At 42.7% G+C, this 16,890-nt stretch overlaps 2 protein-coding genes across 7 annotated transcripts in view; one reads left to right on the top strand and one right to left on the bottom strand.

The window, feature by feature from the left end:
• The window catches only part of Sla (src-like adaptor), a 50,238-nt gene extending 39,985 nt beyond the window's left edge, over nucleotides 1-10,253 (top strand). For 2 of the 3 annotated variants that reach the window (XM_087557627.1, XM_087557626.1), the window contains 4 exons: nucleotides 1,246-1,349; nucleotides 4,014-4,145; nucleotides 7,396-7,543; nucleotides 8,382-10,253. In XM_087557627.1, the coding sequence (XP_087413753.1) occupies nucleotides 1,246-1,349; nucleotides 4,014-4,145; nucleotides 7,396-7,543; nucleotides 8,382-8,595 (598 nt within the window). In that variant the 3' untranslated portion in view covers nucleotides 8,596-10,253. The remainder of the gene's footprint in view (nucleotides 1-1,245; nucleotides 1,350-4,013; nucleotides 4,146-7,395; nucleotides 7,544-8,381) is intronic. The other variant, NM_178097.3, reaches the window with a different exon arrangement.
• The window catches only part of Tg (thyroglobulin), a 184,563-nt gene that overhangs the window by 58,164 nt on the left and 109,509 nt on the right, over nucleotides 1-16,890 (bottom strand). The window contains exon 42 of one of the 4 annotated variants that reach the window (XM_087555765.1): nucleotides 48-390. Coding sequence (XP_087411891.1) covers nucleotides 385-390 — 6 coding nt within the window. The 3' untranslated portion in view covers nucleotides 48-384. 4 annotated transcript variants of the gene reach the window in all.

Raw genomic sequence — 16,890 nt, 5'->3', positions numbered from 1 at the left:
CATGCTTAATGCAGTAGCAATAGAATAAGAAATTCATAGCCCTACATGGGTCTTGATACTGTTTTATTTTCACAGCTATGAATAGGGCTTTATGAAGGGCTTGGGTGTACAAATATTTGCCATATACATTAAAACTAATACACTGTGTGTTTTGTTGTACTTGGGAAGAGCTGGATAATTTGTAAGGAGGGCATATCGTGGCTCTAACAAGGGAAGTGATCACGGTGCTGAACCGCGGGAAGTGGAAGCACTGCCGCACCTGTGGTGTGCTGGATCCCGTGGCTCAGGAGGGCTTAGCCTGTGTGCTTTCACCGCAGCCTGTGTGTGCCTTTATAAATAATGCTGGGAACGAGACCGAAGTGTTTCTGTTCTCCACAGCCTGAATTAGACCTGAGGAAGAACAGACAGTGTCCTTTCTCTAAACTACAGTACCTGTTAAATGAGGCATATACTGTCCACCTACTATCAACATTTTTCCCCCTTGGCAGGAAGCAGGCAGAGCTCAATATGAAAAGGGATCAGAGGCCATTGAATTTGGAAACAAGTTACTTTGATGTAGAGTGTCCTACTATGAGTACCCTGTGAGTCCTGTTCTGTGAAAGTTGTCCTCCCAGCTGTGTTGGCCCACTGTGTAGTGTAGCACTTGTCCATTCTCATTGTTATGTGAAAATAGTGAGAAACATAAAACATACATTGATGATTATGCTTAAAAATGAAGAGCATCCTTATGAAAGAGTGCTACTTCGCCAGGAGCAAGACCATACTGCACCTCTCTCCTTCCCCATGTCCACTCTGTCATTCCCAAACCTCCACCAAGTACATCCTCGATGCCCTACACACCATAAGGTAACACAACAGTGCAATGTTTGGAGTGTTGCCTTAGTAGAATGTACAGAACAGCGCCACATAGTGTACCCACCTGATATCATAAGATCAGGCCCTGCTCTAGTCAGTGCCGAGAAACAGGGCAAGAAACCCCATATATAGTACATATTCTTAGTCATTCCTTATGAATCACGGCACACAAATGACTACTTAGAGCACTTTGAAAGACTGCAGAATGAGTGAGTGAATGAATGAGTGAATGAATGAATGAATGAATGAATGAAACAAACAACAATTGAATTCCCTTATCTGTGTAATTTTGGCAGCTTTCTGGTCACTGGCCTTTGACTTTGTGTTTACTTTAGAGTTAGCAAGTCTTGATTTCTTGTGGCCACTAAAGGCTTTCCTCTTTACTCTTAGCTGGCTGTTTGAAGGGCTGGGCAGGGACAAGGCTGAAGAACTGCTGCAGCTGCCAGACACAAAGATTGGTAGCTTCATGATTCGAGAGAGTGAAACAAAGAAAGGTGAGCTTTTTTTTTTTTCTTTTGGTTGTTGTTTAACATTTGGCGGTACAGCCCATGTAGCTCTCAACTCCCTTGCTATGGATCTATTCCTCTTTCCCCACATGCATGTAAATAGACCCGGGCCTGTGGTCATCTCCCTGGTGTCACACCCACCCTGAGACAGGAGGATAAGGATAGGGCAAGCCATAGTTCTATTAACTGAGAGTAGACATGATCACAGGCCTGGGCAGCATCTTGTCACACAGACTATGGCACTAGAACAGGCCTGGTCTGTGCTCACCAGCTCTGTTCCTGGGCTGACTGTTTACATCTCCGAACTCAGTTTGCTTATTAGTGAAGTCATAGTGAGACTGAAATGGTGTGCACATAGTATTCTTGTATTCTTGCTGTGCACAGGCCCTTGACAGCAGTTACTTCTGGGCTGGGGTAAAATAGGGCATCTCGGAACATAAGAACAAGCAGGTGCTTGTAAACTCACAGAGATCTTTATCATGATTTCCTGTGTCAGTAAAAAGAGAAACAACAAAGCTCTTGTCTCCCTCCAAGCCTGGGGGTAGTGGCAGCCTCTCTTACAGGCTGGATTCTTCACCTTGTCACAGTATTAGTCTGAGGAATTACTTACTCCCTTGTCTATATGCTCCCAGGGTTTTAAGAAACAGGACCCAGCCACTTCACACTACCCTCTCATGCCCAGTACACTCCTCTTTTTCCAACCCAGGGTACCCACTGTAAAGAGCTACTTCATAGAAAATTTATAGGATGGAAATGGATAAGAATAACTTACAAATAGCCACCAGAAAAAGTCTCTTGTAGAGTATAGGAATAATTTATATATATACACATATGTGTGTATATATCTATATCTATATCTATATATACTTTATATACACATAATAAACATAACACACATATTAGACTATGGATAACTGAACTAGTTGTTTCTCTTTTTATTATTTATTGACATTTTAAATGTTTTTTTAGGTTTCTTTTTTAGATTATCATGCAATTACATTATTTCTCTTTCCCTTTCTTCCCTCCAAACCCTCACATGGTCTTTCAAATTTATGGTCTCTTTTCAGTAATTGTCATTATGTGTACTTGTATGTGTGTACAAACATATCCCTAAATACCTATGTGCAATTTGCTCCTACTGTGTGACATTATTTGTACGTATGCTTTGGGGGATGAGCACTGAGTATTAGACAGTCTTTGCAGGGGAAGACTATTTCTCCTATACCCAGCATCCTTCGGTTGCCTGTATTTCTTTGTCTAGGATTGAGGCCTTTGTAAATAGAGGAAACAGATTCAAGTTCTCAGCCTATTTCTCATTCACAAGACAGAAAACAAGGTATCTATGAGTTTTCCTCAGAACCTATTAAGGACTGGAGGCACATAATACCAGGGATGTCACTCTACTCTGGGGAAGCAGGGATTGTAATATGTAACCATAGAGGTCCCAGAGCAACTTTTCTCTTTAAAGCCTGTATATCTATGAGCAAACAGAGACAGAAACCATACTTAGGTTCCAAGGATATCCACAAACAAACAGAAGAGTCAAAGCTTCCAAAGTTGACATGAACAAGGGGATAGAGGACCCAGAGCATCACAGCTCTTGCCCAAATCACCCCATCTTCAGTCCTGCACAGGGTAGAGCCAAGTAGATGACCCCTCCCATTGGCTTTGCACAGTTCTTATGATTTTTCTGCTTGCCAATTCAGACTTGTCTGCCACACTTCTAGTTCTTGCTAACGTGACAAGAAGTCACATAGTGAGTGATTCCAAAACTAGGACTGAAGAGCTTTTCAGGGTAGTCAGGAAGCTGAGGCTGAGGCCTGTACCCAGGGATGCCATCTCCAGTGAGGTGACTCTGGACACATATGACTGCAGGCTTCTGAGATTCCATGTCTGCCTCTCTACAATATTTTAGGACAGTCTTTCAGGCCTTTACTGACAGCACAGACCAAGTGGGAGCAGTATCACCCCCTCTCACTGCCTCCAGAGTGAGCCACTTCAGGAAAGCCAAAGGATGGATCAGGGGACAGAGGGACTCAAACATGATTTAAAACCAATGGTATTACTTTCCACTTGGGGACACCAAGGCTACATGAGATGATGGTACCTGCCAGTGAATTCTTTTTCACTGATGATGCTGAAAGGGAAGTCATTCTTTCACAGATTTCTCCATGACTTAGAACACAACCACTTGTTTCTAAGAAAATCTGGTTTAAATTGAGGAGCAGGGAGCATAAAGGGTGAAGAACAATGGGCTACCTTTCCTAGCACATGGTATGGTGACACTGGGGTACGCAGGCTGGAGGGACAGCAGTTAAAAATGTCTCATCATGGGTTGGGGATTTGGCTCAGTGGTAGAGCACTTGCCTAGCAAGCGCAAGGCCCTGGGTTCGGTCCCCAGCTCCAAAAAAAAGAAAAGAAAAAAAAATGTCTCATTATGCATTTGGGAAGGGTTCAAGGGCTACCAGCACTGTATCTTCTCTAAACAAATGCACAGAATCTCAGAATTTACCTCAAAAAGGGTAAGCTTCCCTCTTGGCTGGCCAAGTCACATGTGAGCTGACCTAAATGATGGGGCTAAAGCAACCTGTTAACCTTATGTGGAACCCTATGGCTACCTCCCCGCCCTGATCCCTGCTGTCCCCTTTGCAGGTTTCTACTCACTGTCAGTAAGGCACAGGCAGGTGAAGCATTACCGCATCTTCCGCCTGCCCAACAACTGGTACTACATCTCACCAAGGCTCACTTTCCAGTGCCTAGAAGACCTGGTGACTCATTATTCTGGTAAGAGATAGTGGAGGTCAGTGGGGTGAGGCCTGTGTGTTGCTGCATGGCAGTATTTGGTAAGTGGCACAGGTCACTGAGAAAAGCCATGGATTTTATCCTACCCTTGTTGTCATCTTCATATACTAGTTCACTTCCTCAGGCTAAATGGCCACCTGTGCATGTTTCCTGGATAGCAGAATGTCCTCTCAACATAAACAAAACATACAAGGATGCTCTGTGTTCACAACCACAGTTGTATACTATAGACACTTTGCCACTCTGTAAGGTGTTTGTGTAGGGACACTTTTCAACCTTAAAGGCCAATGTCTCCCCACTTTTATGAGGCAGCCAAAGCAGTAGAATGAGCAGCCATTTACCTATCCCTAAAGTATGCTGCTGCCTTTCCCTCCCCATCACTCCAGTCAGTTAATGGTGGTCTTGTCTATGTTCGACAACAAGCTCCCAGAAGAGAAATATGTCTCCCAGGCTGACCAAGATGAGGAGAATCCCCAAGATGTTAGAGCATCACATAACTTGTGGGAATAAAGTGGTATTAGTAGGAGGTATTTTAGACCGAGGAGCCCCAAATACCAGCTCTCTTGTTAGAATTAAGGATAGGAGGGAATAGCGATTAACTAGGTTCCCAAAGATGGACTCTTGGGATGGGATATAGAAACCCTCCGTCTCTCATGTCTGCTGGGTGGCCCTTGTGGAAAGGGGCTGTGTGACTCTTCCTGTCTCATTTTATTCCTGTGCAAAGAAGATGCTAATTGTTCTGATCTGTCAGGGGCACAGTGAAAACTTTGGGGGCTGGAATTCAGAAAGTGTTGAACTTTCTAGTCTTCTACTTGGCCACGAGCACCTACAGAATGTCAATTGCTTTCCGTCAACCCCTTCTTCCTCAGCTCCACTGCCCAGTTGGAGAGAGGAAAAAAAGTCACATTGTTTTGCTAACTTCTCCCTACCCCTTCAAGATGCTTGATCTTGTACTGGGAACCCCACTTACAAACTTAGGATTTGGGGTCTTTAGCCAAAGAAGCAAGGGGCATTTCAAGAAGGCAGGAACCCTGAACCCATAGATGACACTTTTGACCTACAAGAAAACAGCAGATATTGAGCAATGGCTTCTGGGATACGCAGATGTGTGCTCAAACTAGGTTGTGAGGGATATTGAGTAAGGCCTTGACCTCTTGCTCCCTAAAGGTGGTAGGTACAGCCTCTTTTGGGGCGTTTCATGTCTGCTGAACACAATAGTCCTTTTGCCATGCCTAGCATTCTGACAGGTGCAAAATAATTTCAAGTATCACTTCTTAATGCTAGTAGCTTGCTAAAAATGAAAGAGGAAGGGAGTCCTAGACTTCAACTGCCTATGTCTAAAGGTTGTTTGTGGTATTTAACTTTTAATAACAATCATACAAGGAGCTTACTGACCATAAATTTTGCATAGACAATAGCAAACATAAAGTTGATGCTACCCACTAGAGCTCTCATCCTCAGGAAACCACATACTGCTGGGCTAGGCATACCTACCTCCACCTGAGCTTCTGGACTACAGCAAGAACATTAAACTGGTGCAGCGTCTTAAGTGACATTAAGCTAGTTCCTTCCTGAAAGACACTTCTAACAATTGTATGGGTTGAAGGGCTACAACCAGAGGTTCAACTCCTGTCAAACTGGAGAGGGCCTGGGAACCCAAATGCTTTCTGTATCTTGTCTCAGATCTCACTGGGAAAATGGCTTCAAGAACAGAGTTGCTGTGACCAGGGTAAATGAGATGGTGTATAACAGCCAAAATGCAGGGCAGGTTTATGTATTTTCAGTCAAAGCCATGCACTGCTTTTGGCATGTGTTACTGGTTCCAAGTCAGTAGGGCAGGACTCTTGCTCCCATTTCCATGGTGTTTTGGTCCATATCCTAAGTATAAAGCTACTAACTACACAAAGTTTAGATAGACCTCCCCCCCCCCAATGACATAAACTGGGCGAGGGGCTCAGCCTTTGGCTCATGATGACTGAGTGGCTTTGTTTACTCAGTGTAAACAATGTGTGTAGATCTAAAACACAGCACTCTCAGAATCCATCCTGCCATGTAGTAGAGCTGCAATGTCTCTAAGCTTTATGTCTGTGGTATGTCCTCCCTCGCTATCTGCGAATACATTGAACATCTAGCCCAACAAGTCAGTGTTTCAGGTGATTCTTCAGACAATTTCCTTTTATTATTGGGCAAGGACAGCCCAGAGATGCACAGATCAGATGAAAATGGCAGCCAGGGATGTAGATGCTATCTAAACATAGGTGGTCTGAAGCAAAGGCACCTGTGTCCTGACGGAGACATGCTGTATGTTTAGCATCTCGGGCCTCTGGGTCTCCCCAGGGCTGAGGATAGGGCTGAGACCTTTGACCTTAGTAAAGAGGCACTGACTCCTTAGACCTGAGGTGCCTGGGACAATAGCATCTGTGTTCTCATGATGCATGGGACAGAAGAGCTTGGAACTCATGGGAGTCATATCCTGCTGCTCTGGGAGAGATGAAGCCTTACAGGCCTTACAGGTGGTGGTGGAGAAACAGTGGTCATACCTCATTTTAATTTTGCTCCTACAGAGTGTGTAGGGTCAGAGGTTTTCCTTAGGCTTATATCACCCACTTTCTCTGTCTTGCCTTTTGACTTTTGCTTTCTCCTCCCCCTTCCTGTATTTTTTATATTGTTTCTGCTTTTTACCTGTTTCCTCCTTCATTCTATTCTCTCAACCTTTTCCTCCTTCTCTAACTTCTTTTTTCCTTGCTTTATTTGTATTCCTGCTGTGAACACTATGTATGCTTTGGAGGTGCCTGTGCTGCAGTCTATGGCTCCATTCTCTGGCCCATCCATGTACAGTTACATTAAAGTATACCCCGTATGAAGTCTCTGCTCTCAAATGGGTCTCTGCCTACTATTCTTTTCGGTTTTCTCTTTCCCTCCCTTTTGCAACTTGGGAGAGCAAGTCTCAGAGATGCCTGAGGCAACTCAGCGTTAGATCAAAGCTGTGACACAAACCCAAATTTGATTAACTCTGATCTCTCATCTGTTTTCTGTCCACATAGATATAAGACTAAAGTTTATATCCTTCAGTACATAGAAACATTGGTGAACCCCTGTGGTACTTTACATCTTGGCCTCAGTTTTCCCATAACAACAACCAGGGGCCTGTACTGTTCTGGGTCTCTGTTTTGTTCCCCACACTGCCTATGTCATGCCTGGATGCCTGACTATTGTGAATTTCCATTCACAGAGGTGGCTGATGGTCTATGCTGTGTGCTTACCACACCCTGCCTGGCACAGAACACACCTGCTCCAACAGCTCAGCCATCACCTTGCACCAGTCCTGGTTCACCTGTCACCTTGCGCCAGAAGACCTTTGACTGGAAGAGGGTATCCAGGTGCGTGCGTGGGTGTATGCATGTGCATGTACCTGTGTGTGTGCTCCTTATAAACACATACTAGCACCAGGTAGTAGGTGATCTTGGAACAAGAAAAGTTATGAGTAAGCACCTGGCACTACTGATACCCCTGTGGGCACCTGTGAATACAGCTTTGGTGTCACATAGCATATAGTATCTTTAGTTTTCAGGACCTTCCAACATTGCCAAAATTCATTTTCAATGGGAATACCACATTTTTATTTTTAACAGAACAACAGCCTGTTCTTCCTGATTATTAGAATTTGAGACAGTAACCCATAAATAAATCTAAAATAAATTTAATATTTAATCTATTTACAAAGCTTAAACATTCCACTCAAATCTTAAGGTAATTCATTCTCTGAGAAAGGAAGAAATACTTCCACTAGTTTTTCTACTTATTTCATCAGGAGCTATTGAGTTTCCAGGTGTGTGTATATGTGGGTTGTAATCAGTGGGTATCTTATTAATTGGTCATAGACCGAGGTACCCCCATCAGTTAATTTAAAGCAAATCACAGATAAGAATTTCCTGAGACATGAATGAAACAGTCATTTTTTATAAATACCATAAAGAAAGTTCATTAAGGTTTATCATAGAAAGCTTAGGCATCATGAAGAAACAGTGGCTTAAGAATTAAACAGCCTACAAATGAAAGAAATGAAATTAAAACCAGCTAGAGAAAACCTAACTTCCTCTCCCTCTTTCTCCCCTTCCTCTTCTGTCTTTCCCATCTGTTCACATTCTTTGTCCCCATTGCCTACTCTGTCGAAACCCCTCTCTTTTTTCCACTTTCTCTGTATCTTTCAACACACAGTTTGCAGGAAGGTCCAGAGGGAGCAGAGAACCCACTCAGAGTGGACGAATCCCTTTTCAGCTATGGTCTTCGGGAAAGCATCGCATCCTACCTGTCCCTGACAGGGGATGACAGCAGCAACTTCGACCGGAAGAAGAAGAGTCTCTCCTTAATATACAGTGGGAGCAAACGCAAGAGTTCCCTTTTTTCAGCACCCCAATACTTTGAAGATTAATGCCCTGGCTGGTACACAAAAGACAAAGGCCTTGACTGCCACCTGAGGCTTTATGGAGGTCAGAGTTCCTCCTTGGTTACCTCAGGTCTTCCAGGAATCAAGGGAAATCACAAAGACTGTCTTTAAATACTGATCAGAGAAACTCCTCCCTGTTGTCTAAACAGTATTTCAGAGCTACATCATGTTTGAATCATGATGAAATGGGGCAGTACTTCAAAGAACTGTACATGTATGAGTGTGTGTATGTAGAACAGAATACTCTTGCAGGAGGATTAGAAGACTGATTCCAGTTCCCAGTCCAAATGTTCCTTCTCTGAGACTCCATCGAGAGAATCTATCTGAGAAAGAACATGAGAAAGATGGCCTTCTTAGATCTCCAGAATGACCTCTACCTGGAGCAAAACTACCTTTATCGGTCCAATGAGACCTTTAGGGTGTGTCTCTTCTCTTTCTAAAGGACCAGTGACACTAAACAATATTCAGTGGGGCTTATAGCTCTGAGCCAAGTGGAATATTCAGCATTCAGGGGTACCAAAGCCATGTGAACAGGAGTAGATAGATGGCCATGCTAAGTCACAGGAGAGTATAGGGTAGTGAGGGACCAAACAGGAGAGCAAGAAGGCAGCTCTACTGCAAAAACTTATCAGACAGTTTTGACTCATCCAGCTGCCAAGGTTCTGTGTTCTAGAACCCCCACTGCTCATGCCTATCAGAAGATGCCTGGGTGAAATACTGTGCTGAGGTCAAATGGTAATAAATGAGGCTCGTCTAATGAATAGAATTCCTTAATGCTGGGATTCAATGGGTCAGAGAGATAAGCAGAACAACAAGATGTAACTGTGAATATGAAACAGGAGGAACCCTCAGAGTTACAATGGGCTGAGGACAAGTGAGGGTTACCCAGGTGCTCTGTTCCCATGGATCGACAAGGAATACAAGGCTTGTTGGATCAAGTAGATTAGAATGTATAGTTGTTTGTTTGTTTGTTTGTTGTTGTTTTGTTTTACTTTTTAAGGAAACTGGTTAGCTTTAGAGAATTAATTTATCCTATAATATTTTCCTGTAAGAAGGGCTGGCATCTGCATGAATAAGAATGCTCCTTTTTGGGAAAGGGGGGCTGGAGAAGCTGGATGCTGCCATATACGATTGTGAGAGAAAATCCACAGGGCACTCAGGAAAGAGAAGCCTCCATCCTGTCTTCCACCTATAGCGTGCTGGAATGGAAGACAGGATAGCCATGGTTCATTCCTCCCTGTTTATCACAACAATTCTTGGTAAGAGAAATATAGGTGGGGTTTGTCATCCATTGTGCGCATTCCATATACTTGGGCTCAGCTTGCGGATGACACAAGCATATGCCTTGACATGACATCATATATTGACAGATCCAGTGGTTTTATACCTAGAGGTCTCCGAGTTCTTTCCGAAGGCTATTTCAAAGACACTGGTCAGTGTGTGAGAAACAAATGTTACACAAGGTCAGTGACTTCTTCTATGAGACCATGACCTCTGGCTTCTGATGTGTCTCTGTTTGCTATCTTCTGTTGTGGTTAATGTGATTGAAATATTGAGTAGCACTTGGGGGTACTTCTAAGTCGGAAGCATTACATTTTGCCTAATCATGTATTTATTCCTGATTAAAGTAAAACTAATACTTATTTAAGCTTGGATGAATGACCTATGGGTTGAGAAGCATAAAAATGTCTCTCGGGGGCTTATAGCTGTTGGTTTTCAATGAAGATGTCAACTGGAAGGACACACACAAAGGTCAGCAGGAGATACTCTTTTGACTCAGGGTCTCCATCTCACTTCCTGTGAGTAAAGACAGGAGGGATCAAGAGGGGAAGTGGATTTCTTAAGATCACCATGATAACTATCTTTACATTATTTCTGGTATTTGAGCTACTCAGTCTCCTGAGAATTTCTTTCCACAAACATTATCTGGACACCTGTTCAACTTAACTGTGGAGGCTTGGGGCTGTGGAGGTCTCCAATGTCACAGAGCAGGATGCCCTTAACAAAAACACACTTTCTGAGGAAGAGAGGTGTGCAGAAAATATCAGCTTCTGTGCAACTGTGACTTTTTAGATGGATGCTGAGGCAGGAGCAAGAGACGGCTACACAAAGATTTAGGAAGCACAGCCCAGGCCACAGGTCAGCACACAGACCCTGTAGGCCCAGGCAAGTCTGTATCTTAAAGCCTCCAAAAGATCAAAGGGCTGCATGGCTGAGCCTGAAGGTCTGCAGCAATTGAAGTATCATCCAGACATCCAGAGGGAAGAGTACAAACCCTGAAAGGGTGGAGCTTAACTTGGCTGTGGGAGGAAAGCAGCTCTGGGAAGGGTGTAAGTAGAGAGTAATAATGTTCGCTAAGTCTGGATGTGAGGTAGAAGGTGGCTGTTGGAAATTCTAGCATCATATTAAGACTAAAGGTGCATAGCCTAAACATAAAGAGGGTTCCAAAGAAAGGGTAGAGTCTGTCCAGTTCCAGGTCCACACTCTACATGGACGGTGTGTCCCTGTCTGGAATACAATTCTGTGGAGGAAGGCCCAGGTGCATTTATGAGACATTTCCTATCGTGGGATTCAGGTGATACTGATTAATGTGGACCTATTTTCAGGGAGAGAAATGAATACAAGGAAAATTTTTGCTACATGTTGAAGCAAAAGGAAATGTAAGATGAGAATTGATTATATAGTACTTCTTACAGGAATAGCAGAGTAGGGAGAAGACAGACAGATTTGATACCTGAAAATGATACATTTTTTTATTATATTAAACAACCATATGCATTGTAGGCTACCTTGAAGGAGGATAAGAAAAAAAATTCCATGAATCTAAATTCTTAAAGAGCTCTTGAGTAAAGAGTAACACTGTTCAGAAAAGGAAGAGCTTGGAGACATTTCAAAATGTCTGAGGTGTTGCTGAGAACACGGCAAGAGGAGATGTTATTGCTTCAAGTACAGTATGTTTCAGAACCAAAGACCGAGACACACTCCATCTTTGGTGGTTTCCAGTTTTTCAGACAAACTCAGCTGTGGACTGGAGAGCTCAGAGAAGGTGACCCAGTCCACAGGCACAGTAAAGCAAAGGGCAGGTGTCAGGAATTTACTTCTAAATATAGACATAATGTAATTTTACAGAAAAATGTAATAGGTAACATTTAATTGATGAGGTGAATATGCAAAGCCTTAGTCAACACAATCAAGAAAGATGGAGAATAAAATTGAGTCCAGTGAGTCTCAAGGGTGAGGACCATCAGCACATCACGGACCAACAGGGTCCTTCCTTTCTCTCATCCCTCTAATATCTACACTCTCCCATTGCTCAAACTCAGCCCTACTGATGAGGATTAGTTCATGTTGGGGTGGTAGAGAAGCTTTTATAAGATACCACTGCCCTGAGTATAATACACTGTCCTACTTAAGGTTTCTACTGCTGTGAAGAGGTAAAATGACCAGAACAACTCTTATAAATGGAAGAATTTAACTGGGGCTGGCTTACAGTTCAGAGGTTTGCTGTTTATCATCATAGTGGGAAGCAGAGCAGCATGCAGGCAGACATGGTGGTGGAGAGGAAATGATAATTCTACAACGAGATCCACAGGCAGCAGGAAGAGAGAATGAGTCTTGGCTCACTTCTGAAACCTCAAAGCCAACTCTCAATGACACACTTTTCCAAAAATGCCATATCTACTCCCTCCTAATCCTTTGAAATACTGTCACTCTCTGTGAGCTTATGTGGACATTTTCATTCAAACTATCACAGACACCCAGCTTCTCATCTTATAGAATGCCCTGAAAATGGAAGGTATTGGCTCTGTCCTCTGAGCTCTTATGGTGCTGGGTCTCCATGTCACTCCAAGACTTTGTTCCATCAGTGCAAAACTAAGTTCATGTACCCAGCAGGTGAGACATTCAAAACAATGCTCGAGCTAGGAACCTTTCTGAATCATCTTGTTCCTAAACACATGTATCAAGCAACTGGAAAACACCACAGAAACTAATATACCACTCATACAGCCATCAAACTATGGCAGGCTAAGGATCTCAACTCAGGATTACACAGACTTCCATGGAAAACCTATTTAAATCCCTGTGAAAAAAATCTAAGAACATTCAAATATTACATTCATAGTTCTGCTATCAGCCTAATGCATGGATGAAGACTAGACATTATAATGATATACACCTATCATGAAAATCAATAGATTAAATTCTATGAAGTAACACTCAAATTCCCAGGAGAATTTAAAAAAATCAATTAAGACATTCTAAAGATTGTACAGAGATATCTATGCTCAAGACTGGCCAGACCAATTTAGAATGAGATGAGCTAGAGAACACTCCCACTGTGTGACAGGCATCAGTCACAGGCAACTCTATGAGACCGTGTCAGCATCCTCTCACCCTCCTGGAAGTTGGTTGTGGACTCCAAATCAGAGGCGATGCTAAATGCCAAGAGTTTAGTAAGATAATTAAAATCCTGAAAGAATTAGTGCATTTGGATATGGTAGAATGAGAATCACACTTGTTAGGAAATAACAATGTAAAATCTGGCAGGACATTGAAGAGATGGCTAAGTGATTAGGAGCAGTTTCTGTTCTCCAGAGAACCTGGGATCCACTTTTAGAGCTTATGCTCTGGCTCACAGTTATCCATAACTCTAGTTCTAGGGGTTCTAATACCCTCTTCTGACCTCTGCAGGCAATGTGCATATAGGCAAAATACCCATACACTCAAAATAATATTTTTTAAAAAATCAGGCTAAATGCCTCAAAGCTTATAACTATGTTATCTTGTTGCTAGTGGAAACTTCTCCCTACACTGAGAAATGGGCAAAGCTTGGGGCCTTGAAAGAGATTTCCAGTGATCTAACATACACTATCCACTGAGGATAAATATGCCTACAGGGGTGTCGGATCTTTTGACAATGCTCCATGATGTCATCTACAAAGGTGTTGGGCCACTTCCATAGCTGTCCTTGGACATATATAGCCTATAAGCTTGCGGTTTGGCACAGCAGGGCACTTTATAGGATTTGTGATGGCCATGGTCACATAGAAATAGAACAGGGAAGGGTATAGATTCAGCTGGTTTCCAGAGACTGGAGCTGACTAAGGGTACATCCAAAAATCCTGGGTGAATGTTGAGGCAGTGCAGGAAAATTTCCTACTGTCAAGCACAGAGCTCACAGCCTCATCTCTCTCCCTGGAAACCTGGTCTAAGTCAGCTCTGTGAAATGTGTGGCTATACCAAGCTGATTTCTTTTCAAACCTGACCCAGGGCAGGTAAGCTATCCTGGGAATTTTTCGATTGTTGAAATGGATTCCGTTGGAATTGGAGGTAGTAAGGGAATATTGGGCAGTAGAATTAAATATACTGATTTTATGCTAAACATATAAGGTGAAGGGTTTTGCACAAGGATCATTATCCAGGCCCACCTAGTCTTAGTTTGACTACTTTTTAGTACATCTTGTTTGTTTGTTTGTTTGTTTGTTTGTTTGTTTGTTTGTTGGTTGGTTGGTTGGTTGGTTGGTTGGTTGGATGGTTGGTTGGCTGGCTAGCTGGTTTTTGAGACAACTTTTTACTGTGTAGCCCAGGCTATCCTGGAACTCACTCTGTAAACCAGACTGGCCTTGAATTCAGAAAGATCCACCTGCCTCTGCTTCCCAATTATTGGGGCTAAAGGTATGTGAAACCCCATTTAGATGCTGAGAAAACTCCATTACCAGAGGAGCAGCATTGTAATGAGGGATGTCGGATGACTTGGATTTAGATCTTGACCCCTCATGAAGTTTCTTCTCTGCTATGTGTACTTTGGCAAGTTGCTGAAATTCTCTAAGCCTCAGATTCCTTATTTTAAGCTAGAAAGTAAAATAAAGACCCTGTGCCAGTCAGTGGGAGGCATCTGAGATAAGATAATGAAATTTTTGTCAAGTACAGGACACTAAATATAGCCTAGTAAACATCAGCACAGCAGCTTCTCTGGATGGATGTGTCAACAGTCCCCAAACCAGGGTTTGCAGAGAGCACTAGATCTTAATCAGGAATAAAAACCAGAAGCTCCCACATCAGTTGGTAAAGAACACTGTAAGAGCCATGAATGTATTGAAGCATTTCTATTTGCTCAGTTCCAAATAAGCTCACAGAATCCCAAGGACTTCTGGGAGTGGTTGTAAAAGCTGCTTCCAAATGTGTAAAACAGACGGAGAGGTTATTTTTAAATGCACTGCCATTTGTTTCTAACATTCCCCAAACACTTAAAACTCCACAAAGTAAAGTCTGCCTTCTGGGTCCAATGAAGGCATTCAAGCATCTCTAGGTCCTTTAAAGGGTCTGGTTACTGACAGAGGCTTGGAGGAATACCTCCAGGATCAACCTAGAGCCCAAAGACTGAGTTTAACACCAAGAACCGGAAGATACGCTCCAAGTTCTCACCACTTGAATATGCTTCAAAATGGAACCAAGATGCAAGAAGCATAAGAAAAGTATGGCAGGAAGGATCTGGCTCACAGCGAACCCTGGGTGCCTAAAAACACCAGATCACCTGCTTATTCACTTGCACACTGGCTGCCTGTGTCCATTCCAAAGCTCCTGTTCACTGTTGGGTGTGCTGAACCAGGCACCTGCAGCCTGTGGGGAAGGTACACTAGCTACTCTCCTCCAGACACAAGGCGTTAGCGGAGGCTCATCTGCTCCTGAGAATAATCAGTTTCCTGTGGAAATCAGGACAGGTGCTGTAAAGGAAAGATTTGGGCAACACACACCATAGAAAAAACTTAGTTCTGAGACAAAAGTCTGGAAGGTATTTTTAAATGATGAATGGGTAGGGGAAAAGGATGGGGGTGTTCTTTGTGAATAAAAATATATGTACATGTGTGGAAAAGCCCCAAGGAATGGAAAATCCCCTACAGCTCAAAGAGAGAAACAGAAAGGCAAGTGGCTCTTCTTTCTGTCAGGGACAGTGACAATACCATAAAACATCAGTTATGACCAAGCAATGACATTTTCCTCCCTCAAAATAAAAGGTGTGGCTCTCAGAAGGGCTAAATAAGGCTGGAGTACATAGTTATCTGATTTAAAATTCCTAGCGAAAGCAGGTCTATGCAGGGTTAGGCTCAAGTCTTTGGTTTAAATGATCCTTCTTCTTCCCTTCTTTCTGTGTGCATGTGTATGTAAATGTGTGTGTATTCATGCTACTGTATGTGCAGGTACAATTGTGTGCATGTACATGTGGAAGCCAGAGGAAAACCATGGATGTCATTCCTTAAGCACAAATCATTAGTTTTTGTTGTGTATTATAATTGTGTGAAATATTACACAAGTATGGTTTTGCCAAGTAAACTAGGTTGGCCAATGAGACTCAGAGATAGGGCTGTCTCCTCCACCCCAGTGCTGGGAATATAAGCATATACTGCCATATCCAACTTACTTACATGATTCAGATTTTACGGATGTTTAAACAAATGCTCTGAATTTCATTGCCTGAGTCGTTTCTCGAATACCTCGATCCTTCTTAGCTTGGATTACTGGAGGCCTCCTTACTATTTCTAAGCCTGAAATACCCATGTCTCAAACTGTTTTCTTATTCAGTTCTAAGGGAAGCTTTCCAAGATAGGATCTCAAGCCAGTTTCCTGCCTTCCTTAAAAGCCTCAGATGGGGAAATTAAAGACTTCTTAGAATTTAATGAAAATGAAGGTACAACATGCCCAAACTTATGGGACACAATGAAAGCTGTGCTAAGAGGAAAGCTCATAGCTCTGAGTGCCTGCAGAAAGAAACAGGAGAGAGCATATGTCAGCAGCTTGACAGCACACCTAAAAGCTCTAGAACAAAAAGAAGCAAATACACCCAGGAGGAGTAGAAGGCAGGAAATAATCAAACTCAGAGCTGAAATCAACCAAGTAGAAACAAAAAGGACCATAGAAAGAATCAACAGAACCAAAAGTTGGTTCTTTGAGAAAATCAACAAGATAGATAAACCCTTAGCCAGACTAACGAGAGGACACAGAGAGTGTTTCCAAATTAACAAAATCAGAAATGAAAAGGGAAACATAACTACAGATTCAGAGGAAATTCAAAAAATCATCAGATCTTACTATAAAAGCCTATATTCAACAAAACTTGAAAATCTGCAGGAAATGGACAATTTCCTAGACAGATACCAGGTACCGAAGTTAAATCAGGAACAGATAAACCAGTTAAACAACCCCATAACTCCTAAGGAAATAGAAGCAGTCATTAAAGGTCTCCCAACCAAAAAGAGCCCAGGTCCAGACAGACTTAGTGCA

This window comes from Rattus norvegicus, chromosome 7 (assembly GCF_021556685.1).
Source record: "Rattus norvegicus strain SHRSP/BbbUtx chromosome 7, alternate assembly SHRSP_T2T, whole genome shotgun sequence".
Lineage (NCBI taxonomy): Eukaryota > Metazoa > Chordata > Mammalia > Rodentia > Muridae > Rattus > Rattus norvegicus.
The sequence above is the reverse complement of the archived record's forward strand: the minus strand, read 5'-3'. Positions and strand labels throughout refer to the sequence as shown.